The 20050-nt window shown below is 48.4% G+C and overlaps 1 protein-coding gene across 1 annotated transcript in view; it reads right to left on the bottom strand.

The window, feature by feature from the left end:
- Window positions 1–20050, bottom strand: part of GRIK4 (glutamate ionotropic receptor kainate type subunit 4) — a gene marked incomplete at its 5' end in the record, with an annotated part of 311497 nt that overhangs the window by 172257 nt on the left and 119190 nt on the right. Inside the window, one exon of the mRNA XM_082626891.1 lies at window positions 2035–2199. Coding sequence (XP_082483017.1) covers window positions 2035–2199 — 165 coding nt within the window. The remainder of the gene's footprint in view (window positions 1–2034; window positions 2200–20050) is intronic.

The following is a 20050-nucleotide window of genomic DNA, read 5'->3' as shown; positions in this document are numbered from 1 at the left end:
TCATGGACAAAAAAGAAACACTACAATACAGACAGGACCAGGAGATTCATGAGAAGTCATTGCTGGTATTTCTGCTTTCATTTTGAAGATCCTGAGAAATCTGAATCTTCCTTTTGTTGGACTAGAATTTAACCTCTGTGACAACTAGAGTTTCTACCTGTGCCCTGCTGAATCCCCATTGCCTAGGATAGAGTACAGCAGGCACCCATTTAATAAATATTTATTTATTGACTGACCAAGTGAATAAATGAATGACGATTCCAGGTACCTGTTCCACCATGCCTTCTTCTGAAGGAATCTGTGTCCATAGATCCTGTTGGCCTCAACAACCCTGTTTTGTGTGATAGAAATCCACCCTGAGTCTTTAGGAGTGGACTTTCTCCCCAAGGGTAGCTCTTAGGTCATCTGGTCAATGCCTGTGGCTTGTGAGACAGGACCAATCAGATCCTCTACCTTGAAAATCCAAACCAAGAGGCACTGAGGGAAGCTGCACACTGAAGAGAGACTGTAAACCACCTGAGGGCAGGGACTGTGTCTATCTTGTTTTCTGCATTGTTCCCAATGCATGATATCCTGAGTCAGGCCTGAAATAGAGCAAATGCTCTATAAAAGTTTCCTGAATGGATAAACAAATTGCCAGCTGGGCCTGGATGGTCATTACGGGCATGATGAATAAACCAGGGAAGTCAAAGTAGCAGAGAGGGAAGAGCATGGATCCAATACAACAAGAGCACTAAAGACGCTGTGAGACAGACAGAGAGCCACTGCCTTCCTCCCGTCCTTCTCTCTTTGGATCCATACAATATCCTACCAATTGTACTTAAGCCAGTGTAAATGGGTTTCTTCTCTTGCAATATTAATAACCCAGATGAGAGCATCCCTGGACCCACAGGCAGAAGACCAGATGTCTGACATGTATATTTAAGCAAGTTGCTCTTTAGTTTGGTTTGGTTTTTCCATTGAGCATCATTAAATGTTGAAATGGGCTAGAAAGGGAGGAGATGGGGCTCCAGAGCCTTAGGGAATGGAGGCCATCATCTCTCTGGGCTGAGGGTCTCCCCCTCCTTCCCTCTGAACTGGAGTTCTTCATCTCCAGCTTAGCTACAAGCCACCACCCCACTAACCTGGAAGCTCATCCTGTAAAGTCATCAAAGTAATACCAGCCACACACCAGAGAAGTGCAGGGGAGGTGGAGTGGATGGGACACTAGACTTGCAGGGTCGTGATGCAAGTTCAGGGTCCAGGACTTGCTCAGCCATTGACTAGCTCTGGGGTTGGGCAAGTTATGCAATGTCTTTGAGCCTCAGTTTCTTTAGTAAAGTGGGAATAATAACACTTAACTCTCTGGTTGTTGGGAAAATTAAAAGCAGTGCCCAGCACATGGCAGGGGCTCCATACGTGTGACTGGAGTGACCAACTGAGTATGAATGTAAAGCACTGCAACTCACAGAGGATTTTCCTATATTGCAAGTCATTTAAATCTCACAATGACTTGCAAGATTTGCAAAGTAGACCTTAGTGTTCCCATTTTACAGATGAAGAAACTGAGGTTAAACAGAATCACTGACTTGTCCAAGGTTACCCACAGAGTGAGTGGCTGATGTCCAGCCCAAGTCTCAGCTTCTTCCCATAACACTGCCCTCAGCAAAAGAAAGCAAGACAGGAAGCAGATGTGCCATGACTATGCTTCCCTGGGGCTGGCTGAATCTCTCCTTTCTTAATCCCATATAAGGTTTCATTCAGGGATCTGTGTACAAAATGTCCAGGAGATGAATGAATCAATATATGAAGGAATGAATGAATGGGTAAATGAAGGAATGAATGAATTCCCTGTCTTGATTCTACTCCACACATGATTTGCAACAAAACCTGGGATCTTGTCCAGACTAAGCCCTATAGGGCTTCCTGGTGCATGTTTCTCTTCCTCTCTTGGGAATATCTACATCACAGGCCCGGCGATGGGTGCAGCTCACACCACCAGCCCCTCCTCCGCCAGCAAGGGGAGCAGAGGGCAGCCCTGCCCATGCTACGTACTGGTTTCTGCAGTCTCGTACTCGCTGTCTCTGAGAAGCTCAAAGATGTCCACTTCGACCTTGGCCTTGCCCAGCCTCTCGGGAGCACGGTTGATGCGGTTCTTGGCCAGGGTGATGGACAGCCGCTCCCCTCTGCTGCACTCCATGGGGTCATCCAGGATAGCAGCTGTGGGCAGGCAACCACATGGACACAGTTGGTACCCTCTACCGTTGCGCCTCCTTCTGCTCCAGTCTCCCCCCCATGCCGCCTTCCACCTCCACCCTGCCATCCTCAGAACTGTCCCCAAAGCAAGTCCCCTGCGGGCTAAGGGTCTAGGTTTGTAGCCAGGTGTAGCGGCGAACTCTAGTGTGGCTAGTCACCTCAGGGACACTGTAATGCCATGGCAGGCCACCAGGGGCCCTCCCTGGAAGAGGTCCCCAGGCTCAGGCAGAGCGATACCCTTGGATCTAGGTTTACCTGCACACATGGGCACACGTGTGCAAAGGGAGGGAGATGGCAACAGTCTTTTGAAAATGGCATTCTGGGCATATGAGAAACTCTCCTGGAGGTGATTTAGGGTTGAAGAAGGCCAGGTTTGAGAGGGAGACCTGTGGTATCAAGGAGCCGCTGCAGGACCCTGCTGAATGCCGGTTGTCCACCGATGACACGTGTCACCTAATGAGCTACGTAGTTTCTATGAACGTCTGTCCTCACTGAGCATGGGGAATAGTAAGACAACCTCATGGGAGCTGGTGTGAGAATCCAGTAAGACAATGCATGTAAGTGGCACACCATCAAAATTCAATCAGTGTGACAATCCGTGTGAATGGTTGGAGTGGTGTGGTACCAAGAGCTGCCCACCTTCTGGAAGCAGTATTAAGGATACGTGTTAACCTGAGTTCAAATCCCAGCCCCGCCCCGTCTTAGCTATGGGGCCTCTGTTACCTCACTTGTAAAATGGGGAGAGAGCCTCTTCTTTGGGCTCCAGTGAAGATGACATGGATAATGCATGTGAAGCGCTCAGCACAGTATCTGCTGCGCAGCAAACACTCAGTAAATCTAGCCATTGATATCATTCATTCTCTTGGTAGAGGAAGTTACACAATTGAAAATCTCTGCACAAAAACTTGTACACAGGAGCGTGGGTGAAGGGATAAATGAGGAGGTTGGGATTAACATATACACACTGCTATATATAAAATAGATAACCAACAAGGACCTCCTGTATAGCACAGAGAACTATACTCATTAGTTTGTAATAACCTATAAGGGAAAAGAATCTGAAAAAGAATATGTATATATAACAGAATCGCTATGCTGTATGCTTGAAACTAACACTATACTGTAAATCAACTATACTTCAAATTAAAAAAATAAAAATAAAATATGTCCTAAAAATAAAGTTACTCTGTCTAAATAATAAAAAAAAAATTGTATACAAATGTTCCAAGCAGCATTATTCATAATAGCCAAAAAGTGGGAAAACCCAAACGTCCATCTACTGATGAGTGGATGAACAAAAATTTAGTATATCTATACAATGGAATATTACTCAAACATAAAATGGAATAAAGTACTGATGTATGCCATAACATGGATGAACCCTGAAAACATTATGCTCAGTTGAAGAAGCCAGGCACAAAAGATCCTGTGTTGAAAGATACCATTCATATGAAATGTCCAGAATAGGCAGATAGAGACAGAAAGTAGATTAGCTGTGGTCCAGTGGCAGTGGTGGTGGCGAGTGAGGAAGTTGGAGAGAAATGGAGAGTGACCACTAATGCACATAGTGTTTTCTGGGGGATGACAGAAATGTCCTGAAATTGATCATGGAGATGGTTGCACAAGTCTGTGAATATACTAAAACACGCTGAATTGTATACTTTAAATGGGTGAATTGTGTGGTATATGAATTATATATCAATAAAGCTGCTACAAAAATAAAGATCAAACTTATCTTGCAGAGGTTGAAGCTGCAGAAGAGCAACACAGAGAATCAAACCGAATAGATTTCACTGACATGTGGACCTTGAATCTCTGTGGCTGGTATGGACAGAGACCCAGTTTCTACGCCATCTTTTCTGTATAAGGTTCCCATATCTGCTGTGACCCATTTTCCAAACCAAAACCAGGACACAGAATATGACAAAGCACTTTTTTTCTGATTTGTGGATTTATTTATAGGCATAGCCTTCCTGAACAATAGAAATTAGATTTCATTTACACGAGTTGGCCATACATGGGGCCACAGAGGTGCATCCCAAGAACTAGGCAATAAAGTAGGCTTCTGTGAGTTAAGTAGCAAAGTCCATGCACACCTAATAGGATTAGCCCCCTGAGGGGATGGACAAAGGACCGGTAAATGTATGACTGAAGAGCCCAGAGACACCTAAAATTCCTACCCAGGTCACCTTAGGGAAGCAAGACCAGAATGAGATTATTATTTAGGAAGCAGAAATGTGAACAATTACACTGTGCCGTCCCAGGAAAGGAAGACTTTGGGAATAGAAGGGAAGTGGGGCAGCCCAGAGGAGTGATTCTCAAATGGTGTTCCTTGGAGGGCCCCTGGGTTCCTGGGTTCCAAGAAGCAGAGGGGAAGGCTGAAGGGAGGTCTCTAGCCCCACACCAATTTCAACCAGCACAACTCCACATCCATCCGTTTTAGATATTGGAGTTCTCCAAAAGACATGTGCGGGAAAAAAAAAAGTTTCACTGTTAAAAATATAATAGAAACCATTAGCCCAGCCCTGGAGCATGGAAAAGAGACATCTAAAGTGTCGGGAATTGGCAGTGCCATCCTGCACGAGTCACAGGAAAGAGGCCCCGGGTCCATGGGATACTAGCCTCATGTTAATAGGTACACATTTATCCAGTGACAATGTCAGGGTAAGTCCTAGTGGACTTACCTAGTCTCACTTACTGTCTGCGACAACTCTGTGAGATAAGGGTGTTATCTGTGTCATCCTCACTTGGAGATGAGAAAACAGAGTTCACAGAGGTCAAGTGACCCGCCCTCGTTCACAGGGCTGGTGAGTGTAGAGGAGGGAGGGGATCCCAGGTCAGTTTCATGTGGAGCCTGCATCCTTAACCACAGGTCATATTCCTTCTAATGAAATTCATCTTCCCAGGGGTTTGCTGCCGAGAAGGGAGTAGGCTAGGTAGGTGTGTCTTAGGCAGCTCACCCTGCTATAAGAAATACCACCATAGAGCGGGTGGTATTTATTTCTCACGGTTCTGGAGGCTGGGGAGTAGGAGATCAGGGTGCCAGCATAATTGGGTTCCAGGGAGGTCCTGCCTCCTGGTTTGCAGATGGCTGTCTTCTCCCGATGTTCTCACACGGTAGAGAGAGGGAGATCAAGCTCTCTGGTCACTCTGAAAAGGGCACTGGGGTCTCACCTTCAGGACCTCCCCTAAACTCAATCACCTCCCAAAGTGGGGAGGGATAAACTGGAAGCTTAGGATTAGCAGATACAAATGACTTTCTATAAAATAGATAAACTACAAGGTCCTACTGTATGTATAGCACGGTGAACTATATTCACTATCTTGTAATAAACCATAATGGAAATAACTATATATAAAACGGAATCACTTTGCTGTACACCAGAAATTAACACAACATTGTAAACCAACTATACTTCAATTTAAAAAAAATGGTGTGTGCTATGGACTGAATTATGTCCCCCCCAAATTCCTTTGTTAAACCTCTAATGTGTGCATTTAGAGAGATAGGACATTTAAGAGGTAATAAAGGTTAAATGAGGTTATAAGTGCTGGGCTCTGATCGCTTGGAATTGGCGTCCTTAGAAGAAGAGACAACAGAGAAGGTTCCCTCCCACTTTCTTCCACCCCCAAGGCAGGAAGCAGGCTGTCACTAGGAACTGACCCTGCAGCGCAATGACAGCAGACTTTTAGCCTCCAGAACTTGAGAAATAAAGGCCCCTTGTTGAAGCCACCCAGCCTGTGGTGTTTTATTATGACAGCTCAAGCTGACAAAGACAGTGTGCTAATTAATATAAACCCTCACATGCAGGACACCAGCCAACCATGTGACACCACACAATAAACTCACAGAGCGTCACCAGACACACTTTGAGACAGAGGGATCATGGCCGGGGGTGGGGAGAGGGGATGGCAGGGAAGAGAGAATGTGGGAATGATACACTAAGGGGCACACGAGGTCCCCTCGGTGCTCAGCACTCAGGACTCTGCCTTTAGAGGTATCTGGCAGGTGCTCACCAACTCACCAAGATCCACAGTCCCGCCCTCCCTCCCTTCCCAGCCCCCATGCCATTCTGGGCACCACTTTTTCATTAGGTTTTAGACAATAATTAATTTCTGGCTGGGAACAGCCTCAACTGGGTGGTTGGCTGGCATCAAGCATACTGGGATCAGAATAATTAGGATGACAACAGGAGCCAGATTCCAGGGCTGGGGCAGTAAGGATGAGGTACAGGCTCAGGCCCTCCAGGGACATCAGAGGGACATGTCCCCAGCAGGCATCACCAAGCAGCATCCCTGCTGTCCCGCTCTCACCTGCGGGGCCCGGGGGTGAAGGAGAGCAGCTGGCACAGGACTGAACGTGTAGCCGCTGCTCCTAACCTTCATCCCCAGGCCTGGCTGTCGGGCTGGGCCAGGATGCTGAGTCCCCAGCCGCTGCCTAAGGAGGAGCCACGTCATCTGGCACATCCTCCACCCCTGCAGACAAGTCAACCTGCAGCCACAGTGAGGCTGATCGGGGCTGGAGGTGGTCTGGCTCTGCAGCAAAGGCCAGGCTGAGACGGGGAGACGTGTTTAGGGACCAGGGTCTGCCCCCTTTCCAGCCATGGGGACTCTGCAATGACTCTTCAAACCCACATGGACTCATGACTCCTTCCCACCCGGGGAGCCACGAGCCCTCACATTTCCCTTGGCCTTTCTCCCCAGGAGCCAAGTGCTTTACCCTCTGCTGGGACGTCTCTGAGTTCTAAGGCTCGTGCCAAAGAAAGGGCGGCCTGTTGACTCTGCTCACCTCCACCCAAGCGTCCCTCCATGTTCTGGGCCCATGCTTATGTCTACTCTGGAAAGGACGCCTCCCCCAGGGCTGGCAGGCTGGGGCTGCCCACTGGGGTGCTTTCTTACTCAGCCCTAGTGGTCATGGCCATGACCACCCAGGGGAGGATGTGTGATCACTGACCTGCTCAGACCCCTGAAGCCTCCCCATGGTCTGAAGGGTTGGTCCAATCGAGCCTCCAGGATGGCATCAGGCCCTCCACATCTTTCTACCTGTGGCACACCTTCCATCCCCCTAGGGACAGCGCCTCTGAGCTAGGACCTGGGCTGAAGGGTTATGTTCCCTCCTCCATGCCTCTACTGACACTGGCCCTGCCTCTTGTTCCCCCTCTCCCTACAAGGCCCACCTCAGACCACCTCTTCCAAGAAGTCTCCCCTGACTCCCCAGGCCAGTGCTCTCCTTGGATTTCCACGCACTGCCTTGGAGGTGTATTTACCTTTCCATTTCTATGTGAGTTTCCTGATCTAGCTTGTACCTTAAAAGCCCAGAGCGATCCCTCCTTCCTTTGAAACTCCCCAGATTCCCCGTCCCACATCAATTCCCCCTTCTTAGAACACTCACAGAAACTTCTCTGTACTTGTCCTCAGACACTAACCACTTCTGACTTTCTATTATTTATTATGCCTATTTGTCCATCTTCTCTCCCCTAGACAGCTGGCTCCCTGAGGGCGAGGGCCGTGCCTTATTCATCTCTGCAACTGTGCAATTGCAGATACATACGCATTGAGCCCTTAATGAATGGTACTGAGTGAATAAATAATGTAAGGCCCCTGTATTCTCATGCCCTACAGCCAGGAGCAGACACTGTGCCTGGTGCAGTAGGCATTAGACTAGGCGTGGACCGGGGGCAGCTCCTATGCCCAGGCCTGCAGGGCAGAGGACCCGTGCGGACCCCTCCTTCCTAGGTTTGGGGGCTTTCCTGCTCTCTGCTCACCTGTGTCCATCAGAATGGGGCTTGCCTTCCCTCCACAAATTTCTCAGCAGCCCACAACTGACCCCTCAGATGGAAAATCAGCCTCCTTAATCTCTTGGTCCTTCCAGAGTCTCGCTGCTGAAGATTTCGAAGCACTTCGATAACTCTTACCTCTTTAAGGGCAGGAATAAAGAGGTTTTACTGGAGAGTCTTTATAGACAGTATCTATAACGCGCCTGTTAGAGCCCCATGCTCACAAGAAGAGGCGATGTGAGCCTCCAGGGAATCAGTTGGCTTTGCTCCCAAGCCAAGCCCCGGGCTGCTTGCTCCCTGGGGCCCCAGCCCCTCACCATCACTCATCGGGCATCTCACTCACCTGTGTCCTCCCAGTGTCCCTCGTTTCACCCCTGTTGGTCCCAGTCATCTTGCTGGAGGCAACCTCACCACGGTGCAGGCTGCTCCCATGGCAAACTCACACCCTCCCCCTCACCTGGGCGGCAACACGCATCATATCCTTGTCCTCTGACATTACAGAGTATCTGTTTGCTGGGGCTGCCATAACAAAGCACCATGGAAGGGGTGGCTTAAACAACGGAAATGGATTTCCTCCCAGTTCTGGAGGCTAAAGGTTCAAGACCAAGGTGTCGGCAGGTTTGGTTTTATTCTGAGGCCTCTCTCCTTGGCTTGCAGATGGTCACCTTCTCCTGGTGTCTTCACAAGGTCTTTCCACTGTGCGTGTCTGTGTCCTAATCTCCTCTGCTTAGAAAGACATCGGTCATGCTCGCTTATGGCCCACTCATACGACCTCACTTTAACTTAATTACCTCTTTAAAGACCCTACTTCTAAATACAGTCACATCCTGAGGTCCTGGGTGTTGGGATGCTAACAGATGAATCTGGGTGGGGAGGGACGGAGAACAATTCAGGCCACGCCATGGACCTTCACCTCTAGCCACTGCCCACTCTCACCTCCCTACTCTCAGCCCACGGCCTGGCTACACTGAGGCCTCTCTCGGTGAACTGCCTCAGCTTTGTGCCCCGACCCCTTTCCACTGTGCTCAGATGAGGGGGGGTCCTGTGAGAGGAGGTCCCCAGGCCTGGCTCTCTGCCTCACCACGCCTCCCTGCCCTCCTTTATGTTCAGTGTCTGTCCCAGACCCACTCATTCCCCTCCACTAAAACATGGCCAGAGCCCTCCCCTCCCATCCGGACCCTCCACTGACCACACGGACCAAGCATGTCCCTCCGGCCCTCCCTTTACCCCACCTGCAACTCGGGTCAGGCTTCTCCAGTGAGGGATCAACGTTTTCTAACTCTACCTCCCACCCTGGACTCTCCCTCTGTCCCCGCCACCCACTCAAACTGTACACACAAGGCAAATAACCTTCAATAGCCCATTTTTGCAAAACTGGTGGACACGTTTGATTCCTTGTCTTATTACGTCCCGAGCTGGCATGACTGTTTTTATCTGCCACGTGCTGTTCAAAGAACGTTGTGTGTATCACCTCATTTAATCCTCACACAACCCTGCAGCTTACTGTCCCATTTTATAGGTGAGAACACTGAGAAAGAGGCCGGTTAAGCAACTTGCCCAAGATCACCCAGCTCTTAACGGCAGCCTTGGTCCAGCCCATGAACCACTAGACCACGTCATCAGGTCGCCTCCCGGGTTCTCTTTGCAGCTGAGGGTCCCCGGTGCTCTTTTGTGCCCGGGACCCTCAGCTTCTGTGGCTTCCATGGCACGACACCCCTGGGACTTTCCTCCTACTTCTCTGCCCATTCTCTCAAGGTACACGTCTCCTGCCTGACCTTTAAATACCGGGGAACCCCAAGGGGCTGTGCAGAGCCCTCTTCTCACCTCACTCCCAGGGGCTTCCTAAATGATCTCGCTCACAGCCACCTCCATGGGGGTACTTGACTTATGTCCGTCCACCTGCCTGATGATCCCCCATGCAAATGTCTGACGAGGATCCCAAATTTAGTAAAACCCAGACTAAACCCACCGTCTTCTCTCCTGTATTCGCCCTGTTATATCCCTGAGTTTAGTTAACAGCAGCACCAGCTACCCAGGCAGCATGGCCTCAGCCCAATTCCTCACCTCCTGGTTGCTTCTGATTTTCCCTCCTCAAGATTTCTCAAATCACTCCTTTCTCTCTGGTCTCAACACTGCTGTTCTAGTTCAGTCCTTTCATTTCAGCGATTTCACTGCGACCTCATAACTCTCACTTTTTACTTTTTGTTTTTAATGTTTTGATTTTTATTTATTTGTTTTAATTGAAGTACAGTTGTTTTACAGTGTTGTGTCACCAGAGTTTTTTAACCACCAGCCAGCACTCCACAATCACTCCCACACACCTGCCAGAGTGATCCCTTTAAGGTACAAACCCTTGCTTTTAGCTTCCAATCTCCAAACAAATGAATTACTTGATATGGCAGACAAGAGCTGGCTCTAGCTTTTGAACCTTATGTTCTGCTTCTCTGCTCATCTGTCTCCAGCTTCTAGAAACAGTGAACCACCTAACTCCTATAGTACCATCTAAGGTGCGCGCGCGCGCACACACACACACACACTGCTACTGTGTGCCGAATACTTTAGCTCAATCTCCTCCCCCTGCGTCCTCACCTTTGCTCACTCCTACTCAGAAGGAATCCTCAGCTCAGACCTCCCCTCCTTCTGGAAGCCTCCTCTGAACACAAAGGTTGATCAAGTGCCCCAGCTACGTATATTCATAGAATCCCATGCATCTTATACTCTAATTATCGGTTTAGTCTTTAACTTTCACTCTTTCATTTTTTCTGTCCCCAGTGCCTGGCGCTTCGCCTGATAACACTTTATCAGTGTTAGAGCCAAATTTGTTTTGGTTTTTGAGGAATTTTATGCTGACTTCTATTCTTCCATCAAAATTACTATTCTGACCCACATATATATGGACAGCTTACTTTGACAACAAAGGTGCAGTGAAAAAAATGGGCTTTTCAACAAATGATGCTGCAACAGATATCCATGTGTTTTAAAAAAGCTTCAAACCCCGTCTTATGCGATATACAGAATAAACTCTGTCTCATACTATATACAAAAATTAATGCAAAGTGGATCGTAGACTTAGAATTATAAAACTTCTAGAAGAAAATCTTTGTGACCTTGAGTTAGAAAAAGATTTCTTAGATGTGATGACACCAGAAGCAAAATGCATGAAATTAAAAATTGACAAACTGGACTTCATCAAAATTTTAAATGTCTGCTCTTCAAAGACACTGTTAGTAGAATGAAAAGATAAGCCACAGACTGGGAGAAAATATTATATGCAAAGCATATACCTGAAAAAGACTTGTATCCAGAATATACAAAGAGCTCTCAAGACTCAACAATAAGAAATCAAACAACCCAATTTTTAAAGATGGGCAAAAGATCTGAACAGATGCTTCAACAAAGAGGTTATATAGGCGGCAAGTAATCTGTGAAATATGCTCAACTGCATTAATCATTGGGGAAATACAAAGTAAAACCCTAATGGGATATTGTCAGAAACCCATTAACATAGCTAACACTCACCAAGCTCAACCACACCAAGCTGGTGAGGAGGAACTGGACCTCTCATATGCTACTGATGGGGCTGTGAATGGGGTATGACCACTCAGAAAACCATCTGTCAGTTTCTTGAGAAGTTAAACATACATCTACTGTATAATTCAGCCATTCCACTCCCAGGTATGTATCCAAAAGAAAAGAAAGCATGTGTCTACACAAAAATATGTAGACAAATGTTCATAATTACTTGATCCAGAGCAGTCAAAGACTGGAAACAACCATCAACAGGTGAATGAATAAACAAACTGTGGTCTCTCCATATAATGAAATACTACTCAGCAACAAAACAGAATGAAAGAAGTCAGACAACAAAGACAACATACTGTATGTTTCCATTTTTATATATTTCTAGAAAATACAAACTAATCTGTAGTGCAGAAAGCAGATCAGTAGTTGCCTGGGGCTGGGGCAGGAAGGAGCAGAGTGAGGAATGAAAACGTGACACCAGGAAACTCTTTTTGGGTGATGAAAAAATTCTCTATCTTGGTTGTGGTAATGGTATTTACAGGTGTACGTACGGCAAAACTTATCAAATTTTACACTTCAAAGTACATGCAGTTTATTGTCTATAAGTTATACCTCAGTTTTTTTAAACATCTTTATTGGAGTATAATTGCTTTACAGTGGTGTGTTAGTTTCTGCTTTATAACAAAGGGAATCAGCTATACGTATACATATATCCCCATATCTCCTCCCTCTTGCATCTCCCTCCCACCCTCCCTATCCCACTCCTCTAGGTGGTCACAAAGCACTGAGCTGATCTCCCTGTGCTATGCGGCTGCTTCCCACAAGCTATCTATTTTACATTTGGTAGTGTATATATGTCCATGCCACTCTCTCACTTCGTCCCAGCTTACCCTTCCCCCTCCCGGTGTCCTCAAGTCCATTCTCCAGTAGGTCTGCGTCTTTATTCCTGTCCTACCCCAGGTTCTGCAGAACCATTTTTCTTTTTAATTCCATATATACGTGTTAGCATACGGTATTTGTTTTTTTCTCTTTCTGACTTACTTCTCTCTGTATGACAGACTCTAGGTCCATCCACCTCACTACAAACAACTCAATTTTGTTCCTTTTAATGGCTGAGTAATATTCCATTGTATATATGTGCCACATCTTCTTTGTTACCTCAATTTTTAAAACATGCTTTTATGAGAAAAACATTACTATTCCTCTGGCTCCTTCCTACCTTCTCCCTCCCCTCCCCCTCCCCCTCAGCAAATGAAGCATCTTAAACTCTGTGGTCTACACCTACTGCCTCCAATTCCTCTGCATCTTCTCTATCCCGAGCCTCCACCACCTCTGGATTCACCCTCAGAAATCACCACGGTTCTCCTTCCTTGGTTTTCAGAGTTTTGAAGCTCTCTGAGGCACCTGTGACTGCAACCTTTTTCTTGGCGTCATCTTTTGACACCCGTGATATGACACTATTTTGATTTTCATTCTGAGCACCTTCACCCCAACCCCCTTCCCTAGCTCCCTTCCCTTCTATATAACCCTAGTTGTCTGTGTTCCCCAGATCTCACACTCTGGATTTAGTCCTCAGTTCATTTTCTCTTCATGTGCACTTTCTCCCCTTGAAGAACTGATTAATTTTCAACTATCAGCATTATGCAGATAACCCCAGAATCTCTATCTCCAAGCTCAGTTTCTCATCTCCACATTAGACTCCTGTTTCTGGCTGCTAAAGGAAAACATCCCCTTGGAGATCCTTCCAAACTCCATGTCCCAAATGTAACCCTTTATTTTTCATAGAATGCTGGGGGGTCTCTCTGACTTCCCCATTGCAATTAATAGCAGCAGTTTCCCACATGCCATCCATGTCAGAGCTGTCTTGCACGGCCCCCATCCTTCAGCCACTCTACCTGCTCAGTCACTAAGGACCCCTAAGGGATTTGCTTCCCATCCACTGCTTTCTTTCTGTCCCCACTGCCGCCAGCCCGCCTCTCTCCTGCAATTCCCCTAACCTGTTACCTGCCTCCAGTCTCTCCTGCACTCATCCAGCTACTCCACACTGCAGATTCACCTGCCTGGCCCCTACCCCCTGCACAATCTGGTCCCCACTTGCCTTTCCAAGCTCACATTCTACTAAATTCTTTGACCGCCTAGTTAACACCTAGGCAGTCCTTGCTGTCACTCTGCCCTGTGTCTTTTCTCCGGGTGGTCTCTTCTTCCTGGAAAGCTCTTAGGTTTTTTCTTTTCTTTTCTTTTCTTTTTTTTTTTTTTTTTTTTTTTTTTTTGCGGTACGCGGGCCTCTCACTGATGTGGCCTCTCCCATTGCGGAGCACAGGCTCCAGATGTGCAGGCTCAGCGGCCATGGATCACGGGCCCAGCCGCTCCGCGGCATGTGGGATCCTCCCGGACCGGGGCACGAACCCGTGTCCCCTGCATCGGCAGGCGGACTCTCAACCACTGTGCCACCAGGAAGCCCTCTTAGCTTTTCTTTATCCACATCTAAATCCTACCTAAATGATGCCCCAGTCTCCTGCCCACTCCCACTCTGCCCCTGGCAAGCGCTAGACTGCTCTAGCCCGGCTGATTTTGCCCTCTTCAAATCCCCCAAAGCGCTTATTATCTGCATCATTCATCAAGCACGTAATCTGTGCTTTGTAACTGATATAAGTAATGCATCCATTCAATCAATCATCCCTTGATTAATTCATCAAACACCTATTAAATGCCTATCTTAAGCAATGTACTAGGTATATAGAAAAGGATAAGATAGGACCATAAATGCAAGGGGCCACAACCCAATATGGTATGTGATTGACAAAATCATACTACACTCCAGCCATAAGTCACTCAGGTGCTCACTGTGCTGGGGACTCACAGACAACTGAGACCAGGTCCTTGGCTCTCAAACCTTTGGCCCCTCCTGGGAGTTGTCAGGGGTGCTGGGAGAGACAGACCTTTATTGTATAATGAAGTCAGTGGTTCCATAGAGAGAATCACAGATTTCTAAGGAAGTACAGATAAAGGAAAACCAACCTCTTCCGGGTGATGGAGGGAAGTTTTAGGGAAGACCTCATACATTTATCCAACACACACATGGTGAGACCTACTAACTACCAGGCACTGTGCCAGGTTCACAGAAGACGCAACCTTGAAGGAGGCAGGTGAGTTTCCCTGGAGAGGCAGGGCAACGAAGTGTGTCCCCGTGTGGGGAGCCCCCAAAGGCATGAGGAAGCCTGGGTTGACTGGTTCAGCGGGCATGAGGGGCCCGAGCCCCTGGCAGGGGAGGCTGGACAGGAGGACAGGAGCCTGAGCATGAAGGACCTTGTGTATCACGCCAGGGAATTGAGACAAAACAACAGGAGGATTTTCCACAGACAATGATGTCATATTTGCATTTTAGGGTTATCACTCTCACATCGTAGTAGATATATTGGCAAGAGTTGAAATGGGAGCTGGGAAGGTCAGTTTGGGGGTGACGTTAGTAGCCCAGGAAAGCGAAATGAGGCAGGTACTGAGGGGCAGGACGATGAGGGTCAAAGACGTGGGGCAGATTCAAGCGAGATTCAGGAGGTGGAATCAGGAGGGGCAGCTGGGAGGAGGGCTGGGAGGAGATAAGAAGGGCTGTGGCTTCACTTCTCATTTAGATGGTGACATCGCTGACTCAGATGAAGAGTAAGGGGAGAGGAAGGCTGTTCTCTTTTGTTTCTGGAGAAGGGTAGGAATGATGAGTTCGGGGTAGTATTCATTAAGGTCGGGGTACTCTGTTGAGCAGCAAAGTTGCTGGCCTGGCTTTCCTGAGAACCGTCCAGGCTGTGGACACAGTCCTGGGAGACCTCAGGGTTAGGGTGGTGGTGTCAATTTGGATCTGGCATAAGGTGAAGAGTAAGGAGAGGGGAGGGACAGGGCTAGGACCAAGGGACTCAACATCTGGGGAGAGTGTGGAGGAAGAGAAGCTGATGCAAGAGACACAGTCGTCAGGGTGGTTGGGATAGAGGAGGGAAGGAGGATGGACGTCAAGTAGAATAAGCACAGAATGAGATCCTGGCAATCAGGAGGTCACTGGTGATACCAGCAAGAGTTGTTCCCGGGGAGAGGTGAGGGCAGTGTTTAGGTGGCCGCCGGTGAGAAGTAGCTGAGAAGTGACTGGAGTCAAGCAGCTTGTCTTCAAGAAAAGGAGAGCGATCAGGGCAAGAGGTGGAGTGAAGCACATTGCCCAAGGGAGGGTCTTTAATTCACATGAGAGGGGCTCAGAAGAAGGCGCCGAAGGGGAGGGAGAAGCTGATGATGTCAGAAGACAGGGGCCACTTTCTGAAGCAAGTCCTGCAAAAAGGCTGGTCAACAAAGAGCCTGAGGCACAGGTTACAGGTTCACCTGGGCTGGGAGGGGGGGCAGCGGGGAAGGGGGAAGGAGGCGGGGCCGAGAGTGCTCACTGTCCCCCTGGTGCCCTCTCCTTTTCTCCCTTTTAACAACAGACCACCCCGGTGTTACCTGGACCCCTGGAGACCCAACTACAGATTCATTTCCCAGTGTCCTCTGCAGCTGGGGGAGGCCAGAGCTGAATTCCAGCCGTCAGTATGAGTGGATGCAACCGTGGCACATCCAGGCCATCTTGCCCTGGACTCTCCTTCCCTTTCTTGCTGGCTCAAATGGTGGCAACAGGAACACGAGGAAACTACATGTTGATGATGGCAATGCTGCTTCTGCCTCTAACACCCCCCACCAGCCTTGGACCACTACCTACCTCTAAGACCCTTCCATCTTTGAGCTACTTCATTTTCAGGCCTCCTTGTTATTATAGCTCAGCCTAAATTCTAACTCAGTGCCATCCAATAGAAATATAATGCAAGCCACACATGCAGCTTTAAATTTTCCAGTAACCATGTTGAAAAAGTAAAAACAAACAGGTGAAATCATGAAATTAATTTTAATAATATATTTCATTTAACCAAAAATTCCAAATATTACTATTTTAATTTCTAATAAATATAAAAATCACTGAGATATTTTGTATTCTTGATTTCATACTAAAGCTTCAAAATCCAGGGTGTATTTTATACTTACAGCACATCTCAATCCAGACTAGCCACGCCGCAAGGGCTCCGTGGCCAGCGGCTACCATATTGGACAGCACAAGTCTACCTAATTCTAATAGATGGAGCTTTAGATAGATTTGGGGGGTGGGGGCATTGAGAGAGACTGAGCTTGAGCTTCTACTTCCTCTGAAAAGAGGTAAGATAATCACTTTCTGAGCAAGAGTGACAAAGAAGGGATGGGTAGTTTCAGGTGAAAGCTTAGAATAGGTGCTCTGAGATGTAAATGTATTTCTGTTTGGGCCCAGTTGAAATGAAGAATGTTGGTGTGTTTCTGCAAGCGGCCTCGGGGCATGGACAAGAGCAGGGCAGGTAGACATCAGAAGTGTCAAGAGTAGGAGTTGTTAGGTGGGTGGGCAGGATGAGGGGACAAAGGAATTGAAGGCTCTTACAGGAGCATTAGTGGGGTGACGGCCGTGGTCTTCCACTTGATGGGAAAGCCAGTGAAACCCATGAAAAGTTGTCCAAATGATTTGGCCCAGAGGGGCTGAGGAACACGTGGGGCACTTGGATTGTGAACATACGGAAAAGCATTGAGAGCAAGATGGTAAGAGCTAGGGGCAGAGGATGCTGTTTTCAGACTGCGGGATTTTGAAATTAAGGTTTTAGAGGCAGAAGAGGACTAAGAGTTGCCACAATCCAGAGTGCGGTTTAGACAGTGACGTGGAGAGGGAGAAGGTCACTGGAAGGGAGGACCTCGAGGATCCCCAAGGCAGTGGCACGGGAGGGAAGGATCCAGGGGCACTGAGGATGACCAGGGCGAGAGCCAAGGTAGGATGAGAGGAAGGCTGTGAGCCAGGAACCAAAGCCACAGAGGAGAAAGGCAGGCACTAGGTGAGTGGAGGCTTGTCCTGGGGAACAATGGTAAGGGGGAAGCAGGTAATTACACCTGCCTCTCTTCTGAGTGAACAGTTGCCTCTGGAGATGGCCGGAAGGGAAGCACTGCGCCTGACAGGTTTGGGTTCTAGCAAGTGGAGGGGGGCTGTGTGATGGGCTTGACATCTCAGCAGAACTGGGGCTCCGTGTCAAGCTGACACAGACGTGGAGGGAGGTCAGGAGGGGGTGTCCGAGTGGAGGAGGCAGCACAGAGCAGCAAGGGGGAAGCATCCGAGGGATGATGGGCACTGGGGTCTGCACACAGTGGTGTGGAGGGCTGCGTTCTGGTACCGCGTGACTGCCCTCTGGGCTGGGAACCCCGTCTCCTCTTTGCCGGTGTCCTCCATCTCACTGAGCACAGATCCAGTCAAACATGAGGCGTATGTGCCTTCCAAACTCGTTAAAAGACTCGATCCTAATGCGTGTTAGTTGTCACACGTTCCAAACACGATTCGCCTCTGGTCCATTCCTTAATCCTTCATACTCCCACGGTTAATAAAAGGAGATGACCTCCCGTGAAAAAATGTATGAATAAAAGCCTCTGTAAGGTCTCTGCACACTCTACTGATATTCCCAGTTAACCCCAAGCTCTTCCTTTCTCTCCCTGCATCTTGCCACTTCCCTCTGGGTTGTCTTTGGGGAAGGAGAGTCCCCTTGTGTTCACGTGGTCACAGGTCTGCGGCAGTTCCCCTGGCCAGTTCCGGCTGGACCAGTTGCACAACTGTGGCAGGGCAGTGCCCCGCACTGCCACACTCAAGGTTCTCTCTCTGCCCACAGCCAGGCAGGGGGACAGAAAGAGTGGGCTGGAGTTGCCCGTTTGTCTTCGGTAACAGCTGCTGGTGACAGCCTTCCGGCCAAGTTATGGGATAGAGCAGACTGAAGGCAGAGGGCTGGGGAGCGATGGGGGATGCTGAGAAACTTAGTGGATCTAGCTTGTACAAGGATGCCAGGCAAGGTCTGCTTTTTCTCCAGAGGAGACTGAGCCCAGGTCAACTTCACAGTGGTGGGGTGGGGTGGGGGATTCAATTTGATGAGCTCTTACTGAACACCTATCTGACGCCAGGCACTAGTGGGGTAGATGCATTTGAGAACCCAAGACATAGAGGCATGAAGCAGCCCTGGCCCCTGTTCTAAAGACTCATTGATTAGCTGGGGAGTTGGTGATGGGGGCAGCGAAGGAGGGCAGAGAGCACAAGCGATGTGCTGGGCAGACTCTGAACGGTGAGCTCAGCTGGGCAGCTGGCAGGTGCCACCCACAGACTCCATGCTCCTCTGTCACCACTGCTCCATGCTGTCTGTGACTCACCTGTCCATTTCCATCACATGATGTCACCACTGTTCCATGCTCCTTCCCTGACTCTAGGGAGGGAGATCCTAAGCCATAATCCCACTGAGGGGTTCTTATCTCTACATTTTACCCAAAGCTGTGATAAATGAGAGTCTGCCCACCTGAATCCACAATGCAGGAGCTTGTCACCTCCAATCAGAAATGGCAATTACATGGGAGCTAGAAGTCTGACACATTTGGTTGATGCTAATCTCTCTTCCACCCAAGCAAGTGAGAGATAAGGACAGATAAGAACTGCTTTGAGTTCTTTGCAAGAATATGGCTAGAAAAATCTGAAGGGCCATTACTTTGATTGTTTCCACCTTGGAGTTATCTGTCTCTCTTCCCAGGAGATCAAAGCACAAGTAATAGATCTTCTCGTTCACTGTCATCATCCCCCTGGGAAAAAGTCAGAACAGGATAGAGAAATTTATCCAGGAGGACATGGGGTTAGAGCATCTAAGCTAGGGCCCCACATGGGAGAAGTGCTCTGTTGAATACTCATTCACCAATTTATTTGAAAAATATTCAGATAATGTCATCTTCTCTTTTGTGTTGTTTTCCTAAGGTGGAAGGGAGGAGATTCATACCAAGAACATGTGTCAAAATTCTAGGTCACATTGTAATGAGTGTTTCTGATTGGGGAGGACAGTCCCTGTTCTATGTGCTGGGGAGACAAAGTCCTCGTGGAGTCCACATCTAGAATGTAGGGAGGAACGCTGCCTCACTGCCTCTTCAGCCTCCCTGAGGCTGGCACCTCCCTGTCACCCTGCCTCGCTCAGAATCTGCACAAGTCAAAACATCCTTTGTGACACTTCACCAAAACCAACACCTCTTGGGTCTCTCTTCCCTCAAAAACCCATATCATGCACCATATTTCTCTTGGAGACTAACTCACTTGTTAGCTAGTATCCATGGGCACCTCAGGGTGTCCCTGGGGAATCATGTGTGCTGGGCTTTGTGGAGGGACAGTGAGGGCTTGGGGTGGCCCCTTCAGGGAAGAACAATGGTCCTGGCCACGTGGAGCCCAGAGGAGCAGTCCAGGATGGGGAGGGGAGCTTTCCAAGGTGCGGGGAATCTGCTCAAGTTCTATACCAGAACCCAGCAGACCACGTCTTGTTTTTCTGGGCAACTTGACACTGACTGGCTTAGTTCCCTAATGAGCTGTTTTGGGCTGAAAGAGATGCTCAGCGGCTGTTGTCAGCATATTTAAAATGCGTAGAAAGACAAAGGAAAAG

Source organism: Mesoplodon mirus (assembly GCF_964341445.2).
Source record: "Mesoplodon mirus genome assembly, chromosome: 7".
NCBI classification, from domain to species: Eukaryota; Metazoa; Chordata; class Mammalia; order Artiodactyla; family Ziphiidae; genus Mesoplodon; species Mesoplodon mirus.
The sequence above is the reverse complement of the archived record's forward strand: the minus strand, read 5'-3'. Positions and strand labels throughout refer to the sequence as shown.